This window comes from Capricornis sumatraensis, chromosome 2 (assembly GCF_032405125.1).
Source record: "Capricornis sumatraensis isolate serow.1 chromosome 2, serow.2, whole genome shotgun sequence".
Lineage (NCBI taxonomy): Eukaryota > Metazoa > Chordata > Mammalia > Artiodactyla > Bovidae > Capricornis > Capricornis sumatraensis.
Window position 1 is genome coordinate 90090933 of NC_091070.1, and position 19047 is coordinate 90109979.

Below are 19047 nucleotides of genomic sequence, written 5' to 3' on the forward strand. Positions count from 1 at the left end.
CTGAATCTAAATCCTCCCCTCCCTTTCTCTCTTTCGCTCACATCAATAAGGCTTTTTGTCCATACTGTTACACTAAGACTGCTCCTGCCAAGGGTCCAGTAGCGTCCACATTGACCAATGTGCTTCAGTGGTTTTAGTTCTCATTTTGTACTTGATCAATCAAAAATGCAACACAAATAATCACTCCTTCCTCCTCAAATGTTTTCCCCCCTTTGATTCCAAAACACAACCTTCTATTGGCTTCCCTCCTTTCTCAATGAGTCTTCCTTTTTAGACTACCACACTACATATTAGTTCCTTCTCATACCTACATCTCATTTTTAGTTCATCTCTGTATTATGATACTTTTCAAATGGAAAAATGAAAAGCATATGGGGAAAAGAATTGGGGGAAGGGATAGTTAGGGAGTCTGGGATGGACATGTACACACTGCTATATATAAAATGGATAACCAACAAGGACCTACTATATAGCAGATGGAACTCAGCTCAATGTTATGTGGCAGCCTGGATGGGAGGGGAATTTGGGGAAGAGTGGATACATGTATATGTATGGTTGAGACACTTCATTATCCACCTGAATCTATTACAGCATTGTTTGTTAATCGGCTATACCCCAATACAAAATAAAATGTTTTTAAAAAATAAAAAAACAGAAAACAGCAAAATTCTGTAAAGCAATTATCCCTCAACAAAAAATAAATAAATTTAAAAAAAATGAAAAAACATAAAACTCAAAAGCAATTCAACAGTTATTAGTACTCTGCCACATTTGCTTGTGTGTATATCTATACATGTATATTCTGAACTAAACCATTTATTAAGCTCTAGCAGAGAGAAAGTTCATTTCTTAATCCTTTGGCATATACCTAAAGAATAAGGCCATTCTCCTTTGTAACATTAGCAGCATTAAGACATTAATGTAACTCAAATGCCTTTTATAATTTCACCACCCCAATCAGACTGCAATCAAGCTTCATCCACTGTATTTGATTGTTCCATCTCTTTAATCTGGAAATGTTCCCTCCACTTTTTTAAAACTTCAACTTTTTGAGAAATTAGGCCAGTTGTTTCACAGAATATCTACCTTCTAAATTGTCTCTCTCTTCACCGCATCACTTAAAACATTCATGTATCTTAACCTTATACACACACGTAAGACATCGGAGTATCTAAGGGTTTATTGATCTTTGGACCTTTTCTCTCTTCTATTTATAGTCCTTGGTTTTCTCAAAAAGTTTTCTAGCTTTTAAATCCCATCTACCAGATGAAAAACCCCTAAAACTGTGACCTCTCTCCTGCACTCTAGACTTACATATCCAACTCTCTACTTAAAATCTCTACTTGAATATTTTGTGGGTACCTCAGTCTTAAAACATTAAAAATCAGTAATGTTTCTCCCCTGCTTTTTGCATTGCACGTAGGGGCATCTCCATACTTTGAGTTGCTTAGGTCTCAAACTTTTAAGTCATTCTTGGCTCTTTTCTTTCTCTTATGTCACATTAATCTGGTGCAAATTAAAACGTAAGCAAAATCTGACCACTTTTCATCCGCTTCCCCTGCAACCACTTTTATCTAACTAAGTCACATGGTTTCTCTTAGATTACCACAATACCTTCCTAAATAGTCTCCTTGCTTCCGCCTCTGGCTCTCTCTTCAGTTTACTTTCATCCAGCAACATGTTACAAACTAAATCAATCAGATCATTTTTCTACTGAAACCCCTTCAGTGTTTTCCTACTTCGAGAGAAAAACTCAAAGTTATCAAAATTCATTACAAGACCCTACATGACATGGACTCCTGTAACTCTCTGACATCCTTAACACTCTGTTCCAGTCACACTGGTCTCTTCGCTGTTCCTTGAACACGGGCAAACCTCCACCTCAGGATCTCTGCAGTTGCTCTTCCTTCTGTTTAGAAAGGTCTTCTCCCATGTAGACACACAACTCACAACTTCCTCTCCACTGGGTCTTTTTTTCAAAGGTCACCTTTTTGGTGAGAATATTCTCTATGTTAGGTATTAAATGGCAATACAGGTAGTAAAACTGCAACAACTACGCACATCAGAATCTTTTTAAAAAATTTTTTCTCCACTTACCAACATCTAACATAGTATACATTTTATTTGTTTATTGTCTGTCTCTCCATGACTCTCTCTACAGAAACTCCATGAAGACAGTTTTAACTGCCATATTCCCAGTGAACAGAAAATAGCCTGGTGTAAAGTAAGCACTCAGTGATTTCCTTATTAAATAAAATAAGGAGTAAGTAAGAATAAGAAAGGAGATAGAAAAATTGGACCTTTCTATTTCCTTTTTTTTTTTTTCAAAAAAGTATGTATTTAAGTATATAAGTATGTACTTTTAATTCAACAGACTGACTAGCAGTAATGACGTGTGACTAGGCATCAAGAAAATAAAGGCAATTATAAAACAGATATCTCTTAAGGTTCCTAGAATCTCCAGTTATCTATGAGTCTATAAGATATTTAAAACTTGAATTTTTCTTTCTCCTAAAATATGAAATTATTAAACTGACTGTATATTTATCCAGATTCCCTGAGCCATCTGACCCCCTTTCTCCTATATTGTCAGTTCCCCGCTTCTGGGTACATTTCTAGAAACTTGGTTTCATTTTTGTAATCTTCAGTAGCAAGGTTTAAGGAGCAAGCTGTGAGTGAAGTAGGTAAGAAAATCTTAGCAATTTTAAATGGATGTATAAAAATCTCTGCAAAATTTATACCATGTACTCTAGCATCCTTTCACAGGAACTTAATTCTTTGTCTTTCAGTAAAGGGAATTTTTTAACTGAGTATCTCAAACTTCAGAAGAAATCCTTACAAACCCTTCTAATGGCTGCCAGAATTCCTACAACAGGCACCTAGTTCATTACCATGACTACACTCTTGGCTATGCTCCTTATCGTCAAATTTCTGAAAATATCTGGTATCAAACGACAATGCACTACCTGATCACACAGGAGATGAACAGGTCACCTGAATCATGCATCGTAATAACAAGTGTATCTAAAAGCTCAAAACCTCTCTCCAAGCACCAGCATGCTAGGGCCACGCCACACCACACAGCAAGCTCAAAGCGAACTAACACACAAATCTAAACGGCTATCATTCTGTTTCAGTCATTTCACTTGAAAAGCAGGTGATTTTCAAGGCATTTCCCTAGATGCTCTAACCCTAAACGCAACATGGCAGAAAAATACCTTTCGTCTATAAATCTCTTCCCTCTCTACAAACTTTCCCCAATATCTAATTAACATGACACCATAGATATGCTGATGCAGTCTAACAATTAAGCATGTGGCTTTGGAGTCACTGGAATCTGAGTCTTGGTTCTCTGGTTATCTAACTGTATCATCAGAGGACAAAGTTCACAAATTCCCAAAGCTTGAAAGGGAGTTACTGTGAGGATTAAATGAGATAATACATGGGAATCACTCAGCATACTGCAGAGCACTAGGAAAACATTCATGAAACATAGCTATTATCATTGCAACATCTTAAAAAAGTCTTAACTCCAGAATGATCTTCTCTTATGTCCCATATAGACTTAAAGCCTTCTTCTATATAAATGAAGGCTCCTCTTTCCTTTATATTTTTGCTGCCTAGACTTACATTCAGGTCCTAATCATTTTTAACCTGGATTATTAAAACTTCATTCTTATTGAACTACTTTCCTTTAGCACTTTTCTTACTCCTTTTGTTAACCTAATTCAGTAATTTTTAAGTCACCTTAAGGATCTTTGACTTACATCCATAATCTTTATCTTCAAAATGATTCTATAACAAGTATTTTCCAAGTACCAATTATCTGGCACTGGGCAAGGTAATGGAGACACAAACAAACAAAACAGATGGAAGTTTATTTGAAGGAATTTAAAGACTACGTCTTCAGGCCCCATGTTTCATCTTATATGAGTCAGGTTTCTTCAAAACTACCGTATGACAGCAGACAGTATCAACATTTCAGTAAAGTATCATAGTTAAGAGAGTGAATGTTGCATTCAAAATTATCTGAAATATTCCCCTTACTACCTATGAGATTTTTGACCAGTTTCCTTACCTCTCTGTATGTCCCACTGGTAAAACAGGCATAAAATAACACCAACTCATGTAAACTCAATGAGATAATGCGTACGATCTCCTTTGAACAGTTTTTCCCACCAAGTAATAGCAATTTATTACTCTTACTATTATTGTTCCCTTCTCCAAACCTTTCCAAAACAGTATCCTATGGTTATTGTACTCTCCTCCTCTAATGTTTTAACCACTCCTAAATTCTCTCATTTCCTCCTTTAAGCTTTCCCAAACTGATCAGAAGAGTTGTACACAATTCCTAATTCCACTCTATCTGGACTAAGAACTCCTGTAAGAACTTCTAGTTATGGCCAGCCCGAACATACACTTTACTATTTCATGTCTACATATCACTCTCACCAAAAGAGAAAAAAATGAGAAGTATTCTTTGATGTATATACCATACAAACACAACTATTTATCCAGATTATCTAGTATTAACTACATCTTTTTCCAAGTTTGTTTTAGCTTTTTTATTACAAATTTTAAGTTCCTATAAAATGTATATTCCAAATTATATAACATCTGCAAGGAGATCCAACCAGTCTACCCTAAAGGAGATCAGTCCTGGGTGTTCACTGGATGGACTGATGGTTAAGCTGAAACTCCAATACTTTGGCCACCTGATGCAGAGAGCGGACTCATTTGAAAAGACCCTGATGCTGGGAAAGATTGAGGGCAGGAGGAGAACGGGATGATAGAGGATGACATGGCTGGACAGCATCACCGACTCAATGGACATGGGTTTGGGTGGACTCCGGGAGTTGGTGATGGACAGAGAGGCCTGGCGTGCTGCAGTTCATAGGGTCGCAAAGAGCTGCACACGACTGAGTGACTGAACTGAACTGAACTGACACAGGACCAATACATTTATTCAGGTCTTACTATGTAAAGAGACAGCTAAATATAAAAGGGGATCACTACTGAAATCAATCAGTCATGTCTGACTCTTTGCGACCCCATGGACTGTAGCCCACCAGACTCCTCCATCCATGGGATTCTCCAGGCAAGAGTACTGGAGTGGGTTGCCATTTCCTTCTCCAGGGAATAGTAGGCTTACTAAACTATAATTTTTTTTTTATTAGCTTGAAACAGGATTATCATTAGGTATTACATTTTATAAACTATGCATTTCTGAACTAGTTTATAACAATGAAATTGATAAATACAGTTTCTGACCCAATTTGTAGCATTTACTTATAAAACAAATATACACAATTTGAAGTTTCACTTACTCAAATTCTGTAGCATAATACTTAAGAAAGCCCAGTAAGAGGTCCCCAAGGTTTGAGTCATTCTTTGAGAGGTAAGGAGGAACATTACATGGCGCTTGATGTACAAGGTGCAACTGTATAGAAGGACTGAAAGATTCCTATCAAAAAGAAAAGGGAAAATGTGTGAGGCCATTGAAAAACACACCCCCAAAAAATCTTATAAATCCTAACATAAGGCTGTCTGGAGAAGAGAGAATTTTCTTTATGCTGGCAATTTGGAAATTTGAAGATTTTCTCCCAGTAAAGATTTCAACAACGTATGGACTAAGCCAGAAAGAACCTGAAAAACAAAGATATTCTAATCCTCAACTGAGGTATATCACTCAGTTAACCAAATGAATTCTCATGGTAGCAAAAGAATTTTAATTCGTAAATAAAACCTTACAATACATACCAAGATTCCATCCAATAAATATAGATTTCTTTATAAATACATCTCAAGGTAAGAGCTTTTTCTAACTGCCACTTAAAATTTCTCACAAAGGTCATAAAAGTTTAAGACATAAACAGTACTGACACTGATTTTAAGATTTCTTACAATTTTATTTCATTTTTGTATGTTACATTTTAGAGGGAATAGAAATAATGTTCAACACGAAATGAACTTGAAAAATAAATCAGCAAGCAATATTGAGCTATTCCCTTTTAGTACAATATTCATAAAGAAGGATATCATGTGCTTGCATTCCAGGCCCAAAGAAGTCACCTATTAGAAAGAACACCAATGAGTACTTATGGACTGCCATTCATTTTCGTATCTGATCTTTCCCTTATTAGCAGCAAGTTATGGCTCTAAACTAAATGAACTATAGAATTTCTCAAGTAATACATATCCATTATGTTAGAAAATACTTTTTCAGGTAATTTTCACAGTGCCCTCAAAAAAGGCTGATTTTAAGATTCTATATTCTATATTTTCCTTTGCCACCCGAGTAGAAACAGATTTAAAAACAAAACAACTAAACAAAAAGATGAACTGGTTAACCAGACATGAGAATGACAACTACATTTAAGGTTCTCAACTACCCAACAGACCAAACTTGGGTTTATGGATATTAATTGAATTAGTAAAATCTGAATAACCCCAGTAACATGGAGAAATAGTGTAGTGCACCTACTTAATGGTAGTCTCAAAATATATCAGTAAAAACAAGGGACAAGAAAATAAAAACATCTCCTCCTGCCCCATTACCATAATTCTATCAATAATTTTAACTACCAAGAAGGGATTATCTTTCTGCCAGAAGAAAAATCTCCAACCACAATTCACAAAGATGGCATTCCTAAAGGTGGGACTTGTCTCACATGTCTAACAGATTTACTGTTACAGTCTATGACTCAAGTAGAAAGACTAGGGGGAGTAGGCGACAAGCACTGACTTGCAGCAGCAGAAGGAAGAGCAGGCCTCTGACTCATCTTGCTCTTCTTCTCTTATGTGTTAAGCATAAAATTGGGCTTAGGACTTTATTTAAAAGTATAAAATTTAAATAATATTCTCCAGCAAATTAAACAAAAAGGTATAAGTTCAAATGACAGGAAAAAGAAAAGTGGGTCACTGTTTAACAATTTCTGCTCTGAAAGCTCATTAACTTTGATTTCTAGCACTTAACACAATAAACATTCAATTTACAAAATGATGCTGAAACAGAGCAGCCATTTTCTTACCTGAAGTTTAAAACTCTGAACCTCCTTTAAAATTTCTATTTTTTTCAGTAACTTAAAGAAAGACATCAGTAATTGTGAGATTAAAACTACAGAGTTCTAAGACCTATTGTATTAAAATGCTGAAAGACCCTGGTCAGTGTTCTCTTAGCGCCACTCTTCTTTTTCAAGATCATATATAAAAAGGGTCGCGTCATACCTACTGAGGGAGAACTAAAGGAGAAAAACAAACAAACAAACAGGCTCCAATTAAAAGAAGCTACAAGTAAAAAGGAATTCTATTTGACCTTAAGGAATCCCCATTTTTGGTAATCATTCATATTACAGAAAGATTTTCTGCTTTAAGAAAAATTTCATCCAAGTTATTTCTTTAAAAGGAGCTCCCCAATTGCATTTACGTATTGAAATAGTATGTTTCTTCAGCTAGGATGAAGGTGGGCAGAGTTCAAGCTAACACATTAGAAAGCACAGAAAGAGTAATCGAAAAGCCAGAGAAATACAAGCAGCCTTTAGCACTACAATCTAAATCCACAGGAAAACAGTTTAACCAATGCAATATAACACCTGTTTCTTACAGCATTTCTTCCCTTTGGATTATCGATATTTCCTGCTTTAATTTTCTTAACACAAAAAATATATTTATTATTTTTTAAGGTTCTGTCTTATTTTGGGCTTCTGATACCCAAATATGCAATGACTTAATTCCTAAAAATATTTTCCAAATGATATTTAAATGCTGAAGATACGTATCTTCCATTTCTCTTCACAATACCAAAGTAAGAAAAATTTAAATAAGTAATCTCTTGAAAAACATCTGAAAAGTTTGTTTCTGTCCATACAACTGCCTAAGAAAAACACCGTTTTGCCAGACTCCATCACTTTTTGAGGCTGTGTCATAATCTTCAAAGTCCAAAATGTGGGCAATTAGGCACTTTCTGGACTACATTAAACCGGGTTAACTGTTCTTTAAAGAAACGTATAGCTTAAATGAAAGATGACTGTTTTCCATCTCTAGGCAAAGAAATATAAGCTGTGCAATCTTCTAAGAATATGAATTACTAAAGCCTAGAAAGAAATGTTGAAGATCTCAAAGAAAAGGATAACTGATACAGAGCATTTAAGTGGAGTTATACGTGAATAGAAAAAGAACTAAATGATACACTGAAGTTCTACCAAGATTTAACTATACGCAGATTATCACTAATCTAGTGATGTATATTAAAGATTGATAATTAAATTTCCTTTAAACTTTATCTGATACGAGATCTTCCAACTTTTGAAAGGAGTTAAAGTATTTAACACAAAATAGAAGTACTATTATGAAGTGGTGAAGAGCCTGAGTTCTAGAGTCAGGCCTAGGTATGAAACCTCGTTGTTCCATTAGCTACATGAACTTAACCAGGACACCAAGCTTTCCAAAGGTTAAGCTCCTTCATCCATAATACAAGGAAAATACCATTCACAGGGCTGTTTATACAACTATATGATACAATGTATATGGAAAGAAAAGTAACAATAGTATTACCTGCTTATTAATTATTCAGTATATGCCAGGCATCATCATTATTTTAACTGCACATCTACAATAACACACTATGGTTACCTCCAGCAACTCTCAATATATTAATTTGGAATTAACTTTGGTTTTTGAAAATAGGAAGATATCACTAGGGAAGGAAACAAATATAAGTTGTCTTGATAAATCTACTTAGCGTGAGGTAAATCTCATAAAATGTTTACATTAAAATAAAAATCCCTTCATATACTTAATCTGAGTTTATATATTTAAACTTCTCAACTTCATTTCTTTAACTCAATAGTAAACATTCTGTTCTGTCACTGATGTTGCTTTTTTAAGTCAATAATTAGGAAGTAATAATCAATAATGCTATATATTGTGATATAGTTTTCAAAGATAAAGGATGTCTATTTTATCCTTTTCTTTCATAATTAAATATCACAACTGAATTGAAATATTACACTAACTTTTTAATTAATATTTTCTAAATTTTGAAAAAAAACATGAAAATGACAAAAAATAATATATTGAACAATATTTTTTTAATCCTATTTTAATTATATCAGAGAAGCTCAAAATTTAAAACGTTCTTCCCTTCTAAAGTAATAGGAAAGTTTTTTTGTCACTGTAAAGTTTTTTTAATTATTCTCAAATTATAAGCTCAAATTTTGTCGTATCAGCTTTTCTTAAAGGAAGGTATACAAATACATCTCTATAGGAACAATTAGACAATAAATAAATAAAATGTTGTAAGCAACACAAATTGACTACTACTATCATTCTGCCTTTCCCCAGGCAGCATAGTATAAAGGAAAAAAAAAACAGTTATTGCATTCATAATTTGTGACTAAACAGCTTGGATCAATCATGTAACCTTTCTAAAGAGAATACTTTATATTTGCTTAGGACTGAAGATATTGTATATAAAGGTTATATGTTCTGATATAAATAAGTGGAAGTGAAAGTCGCTCAGTCGTGTCTGATTCTTTGTAACCCCATGGACTATAGTGCATGCAATTCTCCAGGTCAGAATATTGGAGTGGGTAGCCTTTCCCTATTCCAGGGGATCTTCCCAAGCCAGGGATCGAACCCAGGTCTCCCACATTACAGGCAGATTTTTTACCAGCTGAGCCACAAGGGAAGCCCTCTGATATAAAATAAATAATAAATAAATGATAGTGACTACTAGTAATAAGAAACAAGCTAATTTAATTGCTCCATCAGATGGACCAACGAAAAAAATTCTCCACTGATTGGCTTACAGGTTTCATACAATACAAAAAACCTGCGGAGCAGAAGAGTGGGTATTAAGTCCTTATCCATGTAAGTATCAATCTTACAGTAAAGGTAATGTGGCTTAAATATTTAGGACAATGTAACCACACATGAAAGCAAGTTAAGATATTCTTAAGTCTAACAGGGCTTGCTATTAATACTTTGCAAAGCCTTGGAGCTGGGCTAGTACGAAATCTATTTCCCGGTTACAGGTGTAGAAATAAGATTATTAGCGAAACAGGGTGGAGAATATAGGTTTAGAGGTAGTGTATGTGAACAGGTCAGGACCCAGTGATGGGAGAAAGCTAGGTGATTAGAAAAATTAAACACAGAGATAAAAAGGAGGCTCTTTAAACTAGAATACACTAGTAAGAATTTGAGTATCTTATCATAAAAGTAATGCTTCTGTTTCTCAGCATAGTGCTATTAAACTGAAACTTAATTAGCATTTATATTAGTAAAAAGAGTTCCAGATAGTACAGCATTTTAAGTAAGATTTCCACAGAAGCAAAGCATCTTTCAAAACACAATAACAGATTCTTCAAAGGATAAGTTAAAACTATTAAATCCTGTGTATACTGAACAATATATGCAGCTCTTGCTACACTGAAACCTAGGTGTTTAAAGAACAATAAAGTTGGGACAATAAATGAAATAGGAAGCACCCAGTCATTATCTTTGACTTTTCAGTATGAACTAAAAAATTAGTAATTTATAGAGGGAAGAAAACGTTCAAGAATAGGTCCAAAAGTTCACGTTACTTACATTTCTACACTTTCTGAAGTCTTCTTTGTCATACTACTTTAAAAAAAGCAGAAATACCAATACCCAGCTATACTATACATTCATTATAATAGTTCTTCATAGCAGAAATTTATTTTTAAAAGGAGGAAGATGAGACAGATTCCAGAAGGTTCTTCTTGTTAAATAGTCTCTTCTCACAGATGACCCCCCATGAACTGAGAGGCCCCCACTGCAGCTAGACTCTATTTACAGTGAACCAGTATTATCCAGCGCCTCACACGTGAGCATTACAAGAATAACTGATGTTGAAAAACAAGAACACCATTTCTCAATCATCAAAGATTATGTTACATTTAATTTAGATTCTGTATCAATATATTTATTATATTTTCTCATACATATAAAATATGTTCTTTGAAAAACTTTGATCACTCAACAGGGATGTTACGTTTCCTATACAACATGACTAGTAAGTTTAGAAAACTATTCTTAAAAGTTTATGAATTAACAGGTAAAAAATGTGGTTTTAAAAGGCTGGCTAAACATTCTATGCAAGCAGCTTAAATATTATTTCCAAAAAAACCAGGAACAAGAATGACTATGGAGGAAAACAGAAATGGTAAGACTTATATAAATAAAACAAAGAAACAATGAAATCTGGGGAAAAAAAAAAGAACATTAAAACTAGAAAAGAAAAAAATATTCATATAGATTATTAATATGTACGTTACCTAGGTTTCTTGAAACTCAAATTGAGTATATATTAAACTTTTTCTAGTAGGCACAGTTCATTTCTTGAGGGTTTCTAATTAACTTCACCAGGATTCTTAATAATGTACACACAAGGACAGTGTACATGTTACCTCTTAGAATGTTACTTGATAAGAGCAGGCGAAACATTAAAAAGTTATCCAATTGTTCAACTTCTTAGCGCACATGGAATTCTATCATCTCAACTTGCTTTGTTTGTAGCAATGGTTCCTAAGGCTCACCTGACTTCACATTCCAGGATGTCTGGCTCTAGGTCAAATTTTTTCCCCTGATTTCAAATTACACGTATGTTAGGCTGTAAAACTTCTGAGCTACTGAAGAAATGTTCTAAAACTATATTTTAAAGTAACATGAAAAAAACTGGTCTGAGTTCAAATGTGCTTTCACCAACTAAGTATATTTAATTCCCATTAATGATAATCATGAGTATTATACAAAAAGTTCCATCATTAACATAAAGGACAAGACTGTCTGCTAATAATCAAATAAAATAGCAGAGACTTCCAAAAAATTATATGAAACATTTTTAACATTCTAGTGGTCAATGTTTACCTCAGCCTATGTAGAAAATATTATCATAACTTAGAAGGTAACTATTTCTACTTTTATATTCACAATAATATTGCACATAATACTTTCACATATACTTGTCATAACAGGTATTATAATAATTTATAAGAAACACTTACTGGGTAAATTTTTTGGATGGATGGAAGGATGGGTTCAGGTAAGGCTATAAAAAGAAAAAGTTTAAAGCTGCCATGATTCATGTAATTCATTTTACAAAGCAATAATTTGTCAGCTACCCCCAGGTAAAAGACTATATGGGTTTATGTTAAAATTCAACAGTTTTCACATATTTTGTGAAATTAACTCTGATCCCTAAAAATTAAAATTCAAAATATATCAAAGTTGACATTTTAAGGTCTATTAATAAGTTATGTATGCTTCTATGTAAAACAATGTTCCTTACATGGTTTTAGAAAAATTGATCATCAATAAATGGACACACATTTGGTCCAACATTAGACACACACACAAAATAAGCAAGACAAGGATTGTGCTACAGATATTAAACAGACATTGTTAAGATGGTTGTAACTATCAAAAAAAAACTTTGAAAGTACAGTCCAATGGCACTACATCGTAAGAATAACAGTTCTATCTTAATTGTTTATTATTTAATTTCTTCTAACAATAATATCAAAATTGAGATAGTTTTAGAAAATTGATCTATTGAGGAAAAACTGAAAAAAAATCTTCAGCTTCATTTATATATTTTAAAAAAGAAAACCTCAGCAAAGTTTAGAAATCTAAATCAGGAGATCTGTACCAATCCACTATAAAATAAAATTTTATACAAAAGAATCACTATCTTCATATGTCACTGTATTTTTTAACTGCCATTCTTCACCCTTCAATAGCTTTCCCCAAATCCAACTTCATTAAATGCATTAACTGTAATTTCACATCATTATAACAGAATAACACAAAAGGCAAAGTGCTTAATACTTACAATATAAGAATGTCTTGAATATGGTAAGATACAAATAATACATTTATAAGATTTCTTTAAGATTAAAGACCAATACAATACTCCATAGAAAACTATGTGCTTAAGAATTATAAATACATTATATATACAGCTGACCCTTTAAGAATTCAGGGGTTAGGGGTGCCAACCCCTATACAGTTGAAAATCTGCATATAACTTTATAGTTGGCTCTCCATATCCGAGGTGTTAAATCTACAGATTCAACCAACTACAGATCATGTAATAAATACTGTGCTCTCTCTCTCTCTTTCTCTCTCTCTCTCTCTCTCTATATATATATATATAAAAATCTGTAAGTAGACCCGCACAATTCAAACCTATGCTGTTTAAGGGTCAACAGTAATTAAATAAATTCAGTGACAAAGAATCATTAATTCACTTTTAACCTGCTGTTTAGCAAAAATCTTTAAATAAGTACTGGAATACATTAATGAACACAAAATCAACCATTATGATCAATTTACACGGTCCCCAACTATGATTATAAATGTATAAATTTTTACCACATAGTACAAAGTAGGATGCTTTATTTAAATATCTTTTCTGTATCACACTTCACACCCAGGTTGAAAATTAGAACAAAATAATAAATAAAATAAAATAGAATAAATTTCCATGATAGTATGGAACGTTCACAATATATGACTAAGAATATTAGGGGAAAAAAACTCACTCATTACTTACCAGAATCACCCTCAGGAAGTAAGGCTACATATTTTCTTTCCCTAAAGGCATTCATATGCTCAAATTCTAGAAGACCCTACAAATAAACTCAAGCCCCAGTCACTTAATCTTAAAAGTCTCTGTATTTGTCTAACATTTTAATAGCATTTTAATAATTTTCATTATAACACAGATGTCAAATTGAAAACTCTTACTAGAAATTAGTTTAAGTCTAGAAATCTAAATTCTATACCCACTGAACATTCCCAGTAAAATAAAAGACTGTAGAAAATTTTTTAAAAATATTATCTCATTCTAGCGACAGAATCATAACTAGAATGCTAGGAGAGAAAAATAAACACAAACCACTGGAATAGGGTCTTTCAATAGATAAAGAGTCTTTAGAACTAAGCAATGTGGAAGTTTTTGAGGGCAGGGTTATCGTTCAATAAATCCTTGCCTTAAATATATAAAAATACTAGTCATTAGAGAAGCAATTAATGTACTCTGGCAATTATTTATCAATGCTATCCTGATAGTAACCTCGAAACATTTAGTAGTTTTTCCAAATATTTTATTCCAAAGCAATATAGATTCTGGAAGAATCTCTGTAACATCTATTATGACATCTATTTTGAAGTCATAATATTTTGCTCTCTCAAAAGCAAAATAAGACAAGTTTATTATTAAAATATATGATCAATAGATAATACCTTGAACAGATTTAATCTATAAAATTTTACTTTGCCTGTATTTCGAATGAGAGTTTCTTGTCGGGCCTTCACTAATTGATACACATTCACGTTCCATGCTAATTCATCAAAGATTATACTAATTAAAAGAAAAAAAGCAGATCCTCAACAACACTAAACAACCACTAATTTTGAAAATGCAAGAACAATTTAAAAATGCCTAAAGATAGATCTATACCTGGTAACATGGTAAACAGTCCATGACTATTCATTCACTCATATGATTGTTTCTAACCAATTGACACTTTTGCCTTTACTATTAACTCTTAATATTAGATTGCTAGTAAACTCTCTTCTCAATGAGTTTTCCCCTCATGCTTTCATGAGTCACATTTTCAAGCATATGTAGTTTGTAACTGGGGCTTCCCAGGTGGCTCAGACAATAAAGAATCTGCCTGCAATGCAGGAGATCCAGATTCTATCCCTGGTTTGGGGAGATCCCCTAGAATAGGGAATGGCTACCCACTCCAGTATTCTTGTCAAATTCCACAGACAGAGGAGCTTGGCATGCTACAGTCCTGACTATTGAAATTTGTGCTAGGAAATGCATTAGTTAACCTTTTCAACCTTGCTACATAGAGAGGACCCATTTCCTTTCTCTGTTCATGGCAGAAAAGACATTAAAGCATTTAAAGTTAAATGAAACTTAAGGGTCATCTAATCTAACTATTAGTGTTACGGATGAATATTAAGGCCAGCGAGGTAGAATTACTTGGCCAAAATCACAAAAATTAGTTAACTGTGGCAGAGCTAGAACTGCTCAATACACCTGAAGACTCTTGCATGACAAGAAAAGCAATTACTTATTTCAGTCTCTCTAATTTCGTCTAGGGAGGAAGGGGTTAAATCTGCCAAAGCACAGAATTACACAGTATGTCTGGGTAGCTGATGTCTTTTAACAAATACCTAGAAATGGCTGAGTGCCATAAATTACTAATCACCTTAGTAAATAAGACCACTTTATCAAGAATAAAATATATTTAACAAAATCTAAACCAAATTTTAACATGATTTTATTATACTGGTAAAATACTAATATTTGAATTTGTCTCTTTTTTTGGCCAAGTTGCACAGCATGAAGGATCTTAAGTTTCCCAATCAGTTATGGAACCCAGGTCCTCTGCAGCAGAAGTGTGGAGTCTTAACCACTGGACCACCAGGGAAGTCCCACTAATATCTGAATTATTGCTTACAAAACCTCCATGGGGCCTCTGTGATTAAAGTACATTTCCTAAAAAAGCAATCAAATTAAAATTTCTAATGTAACCCAAAAGAATGAAGGGATAGGGCACATATTGTGAATGTTAGTGCATGTTATATGTTTTAGTCAAATCTAATGTTTAAACCACAACTAAAACTAAAAAATGAATAGACACTAGGTGGTAACACATAAGTGTTAACCATATTATTCTTCATGTATTTTATAAAATAATTATTTATAAACAATTCCATTTTTCATGAAAGTAAACTGCAATCCACAAAAGGAACTTAAGGGTCATCAGAGTTCACTACAAAAGCATCAAAGGTAATATGTTTCACACTGAACTATAAAACTGAACAAAAATAACTAGTGATATGTATAGTAGCATCTAAAACAGCCAACATCATGTTTCAAATCGCTTTGGAGTGGCAAATCAATCATTAAACTAGTATATATCCAAGACTGCTCAGCAACAAAAATATTATAATTAGCTTGAAATAGTTAAAAGAATATCCAACCTTTCTGATCATCACTGAATCACAAAATTTTGGCCCATTTAAACTATTTTACGTCTCTCTCAGAATCTGAAAAAAATTCATTTGATTTCATTGTTCAGCTAAAAATATACTTACTTAATATATATTATAAAATATCTATAAGTAAAGTAATATATAAAGAAAATATATAGACTACTGTCTATAAATAACCCCAGATAAATTTCTGGCATATACCTTTTAATATTTGTATACATATGAATATACACACATTCATAGCAACTATTTTTTGAATAAAATTGGTATTTTATTGTGGATGACAGCATATCATGAGTTTCCTATTTCAATAACTTTAAAACATGACTTTTAGTGTTCATATAAATTTAATACTAGGATATATCATAATTAATTTAATCATTAAATTAATGTTTTTTAAAATAATCTTAAATTATTTTTCATCTTTTATTATTTCAACAAATACCATGAAAATAGCCTTATATAAATTCATATAAACATCCCTCATTATTTATCTGAGGATAAATTTCTAGATATGAAATCACTGAGTGAAAGGGTATATAAACACAAATGTATTACAACACTGCTTTCTAAACTGTGAAACATTAAGCCAGAACACATCACAGCCTAGACATACGACTGGTAAATGGTCTTACGTTAATATCAAGTATTTCATCCAATCTCCATGACAGCACATAGAAATTAGAGCTCCTTTAAACCAACAAGAAAATCATTTTTAAAAAAAGGAAAATAATTTAATTCCTGGCTCAAGTGAAAAATAAAAAGAACATCATGAATGGTGCTTGAGTTTATTTTCACAGGCTTCTCAACATTCATCTGGCTTAAGACAATGGGTCCACAATACAGTGGTGAAAGTTCTTTGAATACTAAAGAAAATATAGGAAATTGTCAAAATTTTAAAATACAGGGAAACTTCTTTATAATGTTTTCCAGGGGTAACATTACCTAAAACATTTGTTCAAAGCAGGAAAGTCGGAAGGTTTTTATGTGCCTTAGAAAAAACCTTTTAAAATGATATCTGAATATAAGATCAACAGGAAAAACACCATAATCAAGTTTAACTGAATTTCCATTTTAAAAATTATTTTTAAAAAACCCGTAATACTTACTTTGTAAATAGTGCAAAACCATCAGTACAAGACTATAGCTGCTTAAAGTACCGCGACTGGCGTCATTTATATCATGGTGACTGGCCCACTTCTTAATCACCAGTACTAACGGACGAACTCGATTTTCAACTGAAAGTAAAATTAAAACTTAAAAATGGTAAAAAGACGTTTCTTCTTTCAAGTTTCTTTGAAAGTTTACATTATTTCCCAACCCCATGCCAATAGAAAGAGCAATCCCTCCTGTGATTAAACATTTTGCTTACCATAAATGTCTTATTTCTATATAAAACATACTTCAGTTACTTTTTTAAAATTACCAACTATCAAAATTCATTCTACTGAGCTATATATAACTCTGGTGGTATGTGATTCAGTGTAGTAACACATTACATATATAAGAAAGTGAAACATATTATACACAAACATAATTAAAGAGGTGTCACACATCTTTATAAAGGAATAAAGGATAAACAGAGAAGATAATAATTATCTGAAAATAAAGACAAGAAAACTTACGGTATGCATAAGTTCTAAGAAGGAATGTGTTTCTTATTCCAACAATATTGTTTACATTCAAGTCGAACTCCACACAACTATTTTCCAAAAAAAAAAGAAAAATTTCAGCTCAAGTACAAATTTAACTAACTCCCTAGTAACTAAATTTATATCCATCCATTCATCCAATGATACAAAGTGTCATGGGCCCAAAGACAACTTTTAGTATGATCTGATGTTGAAAGATATGTATTATACCAGTAAGGCTCCAATTACTCTTAACAAAAAAAAGTTTTCATTTTGTAATACTTTTCAGATAAACAAAACTGTATGACCAAACACATTTCTGGGCAAGTTATCCCACTGTTATAAATTCTGAATCAATTCTGAATGAAAGCAACATTTGCTTTAAAACAACAGGAATGAAAAGCCAAATAAAGTACAGGTGAAAAAAAATAAAAGCTCCGTCTACACTTTATTTTCTCTCCAAAAGGGTTACTAAATTATAATATCATAACAAATTTGGCTACTGATGTCTAGTAAAAACAGTTAAGAGCCAAACACATAACAGAAGAGACATTTCTTTCAAACCAAAGGTATCATGCAATTCACAATCTAGAAAACACAGCAATAACAGCAATATATAAAGAATGGCTAAACTCAAAATGACTACTTAATGCATAAGTAACAGGCTCATATACTATCAGGTCAAACTTCTGTACAATGAGTCTTTTTGTGAAAAGTGCCTTAAATAAAAGCATAAAATTCCTTTCTATAGCTTTTAACTATAAAATCTGAAATCAGATTTTCTTTGTCATGGGAAAAGAAATCCTATAATCTTTCAATTATCCATGCATGTTAATAAATGTGAATACTGATATTACAATGTCACATGTATTTGGCTTTGGGAAGCTTATGGTGTACAGTAGAGTGACATTCTTTAATTGTGCTTGTACAAATCTAACACTGAAACCAGTTTGCACTCCCTCTATGTAACTTAAAGAGGGGAAAAAACACTTAGATGGAAACTAGTCTGCAATTAAAAACTTTCCAAAAATATGAATCCGGAGCTTAAAAAATATCCATAGCGCTTTCTTCAATTCTACTTCTGGAAATACTGAAGTAATCCTTAACATGGAAAGAATTTTATGCTTATTTAAACAGGGAATGGTTAAGTTAATGACAGTAAATCCACTCAGTGAACTACTGTAAAGTGATTGAAAATGAAGCCAGAAGATATTCCATGATTCAAGCATTCATGCCATATTGCTAAGTAATAAAGTATGAGCTCAATTTTACTTTTAAAAGCTCTTATGCATTCATATGCATAAAGAAGAGACTGAAAGGTTTTTACACCAAAACATTAACATCAGTTGTATTTGAATGATCAAAATGCAGCTGTTCC

General features: G+C 32.7%; 1 protein-coding gene across 3 annotated transcripts in view; it reads right to left on the reverse strand.

Annotated features, from left to right (window-relative positions):
* TENT2 (terminal nucleotidyltransferase 2) overlaps positions 1 to 19047 on the reverse strand; it is a 63628-nt gene that overhangs the window by 11061 nt on the left and 33520 nt on the right. For all 3 annotated transcript variants that reach the window (XM_068991928.1, XM_068991919.1, XM_068991937.1), the window contains exons 9-12: positions 17664 to 17740; positions 17148 to 17276; positions 12027 to 12070; positions 5328 to 5464 (exon numbers count right to left, since the gene is read on the reverse strand). In XM_068991928.1, coding sequence (XP_068848029.1) covers positions 5328 to 5464; positions 12027 to 12070; positions 17148 to 17276; positions 17664 to 17740 — 387 coding nt within the window. The remainder of the gene's footprint in view (positions 1 to 5327; positions 5465 to 12026; positions 12071 to 17147; positions 17277 to 17663; positions 17741 to 19047) is intronic.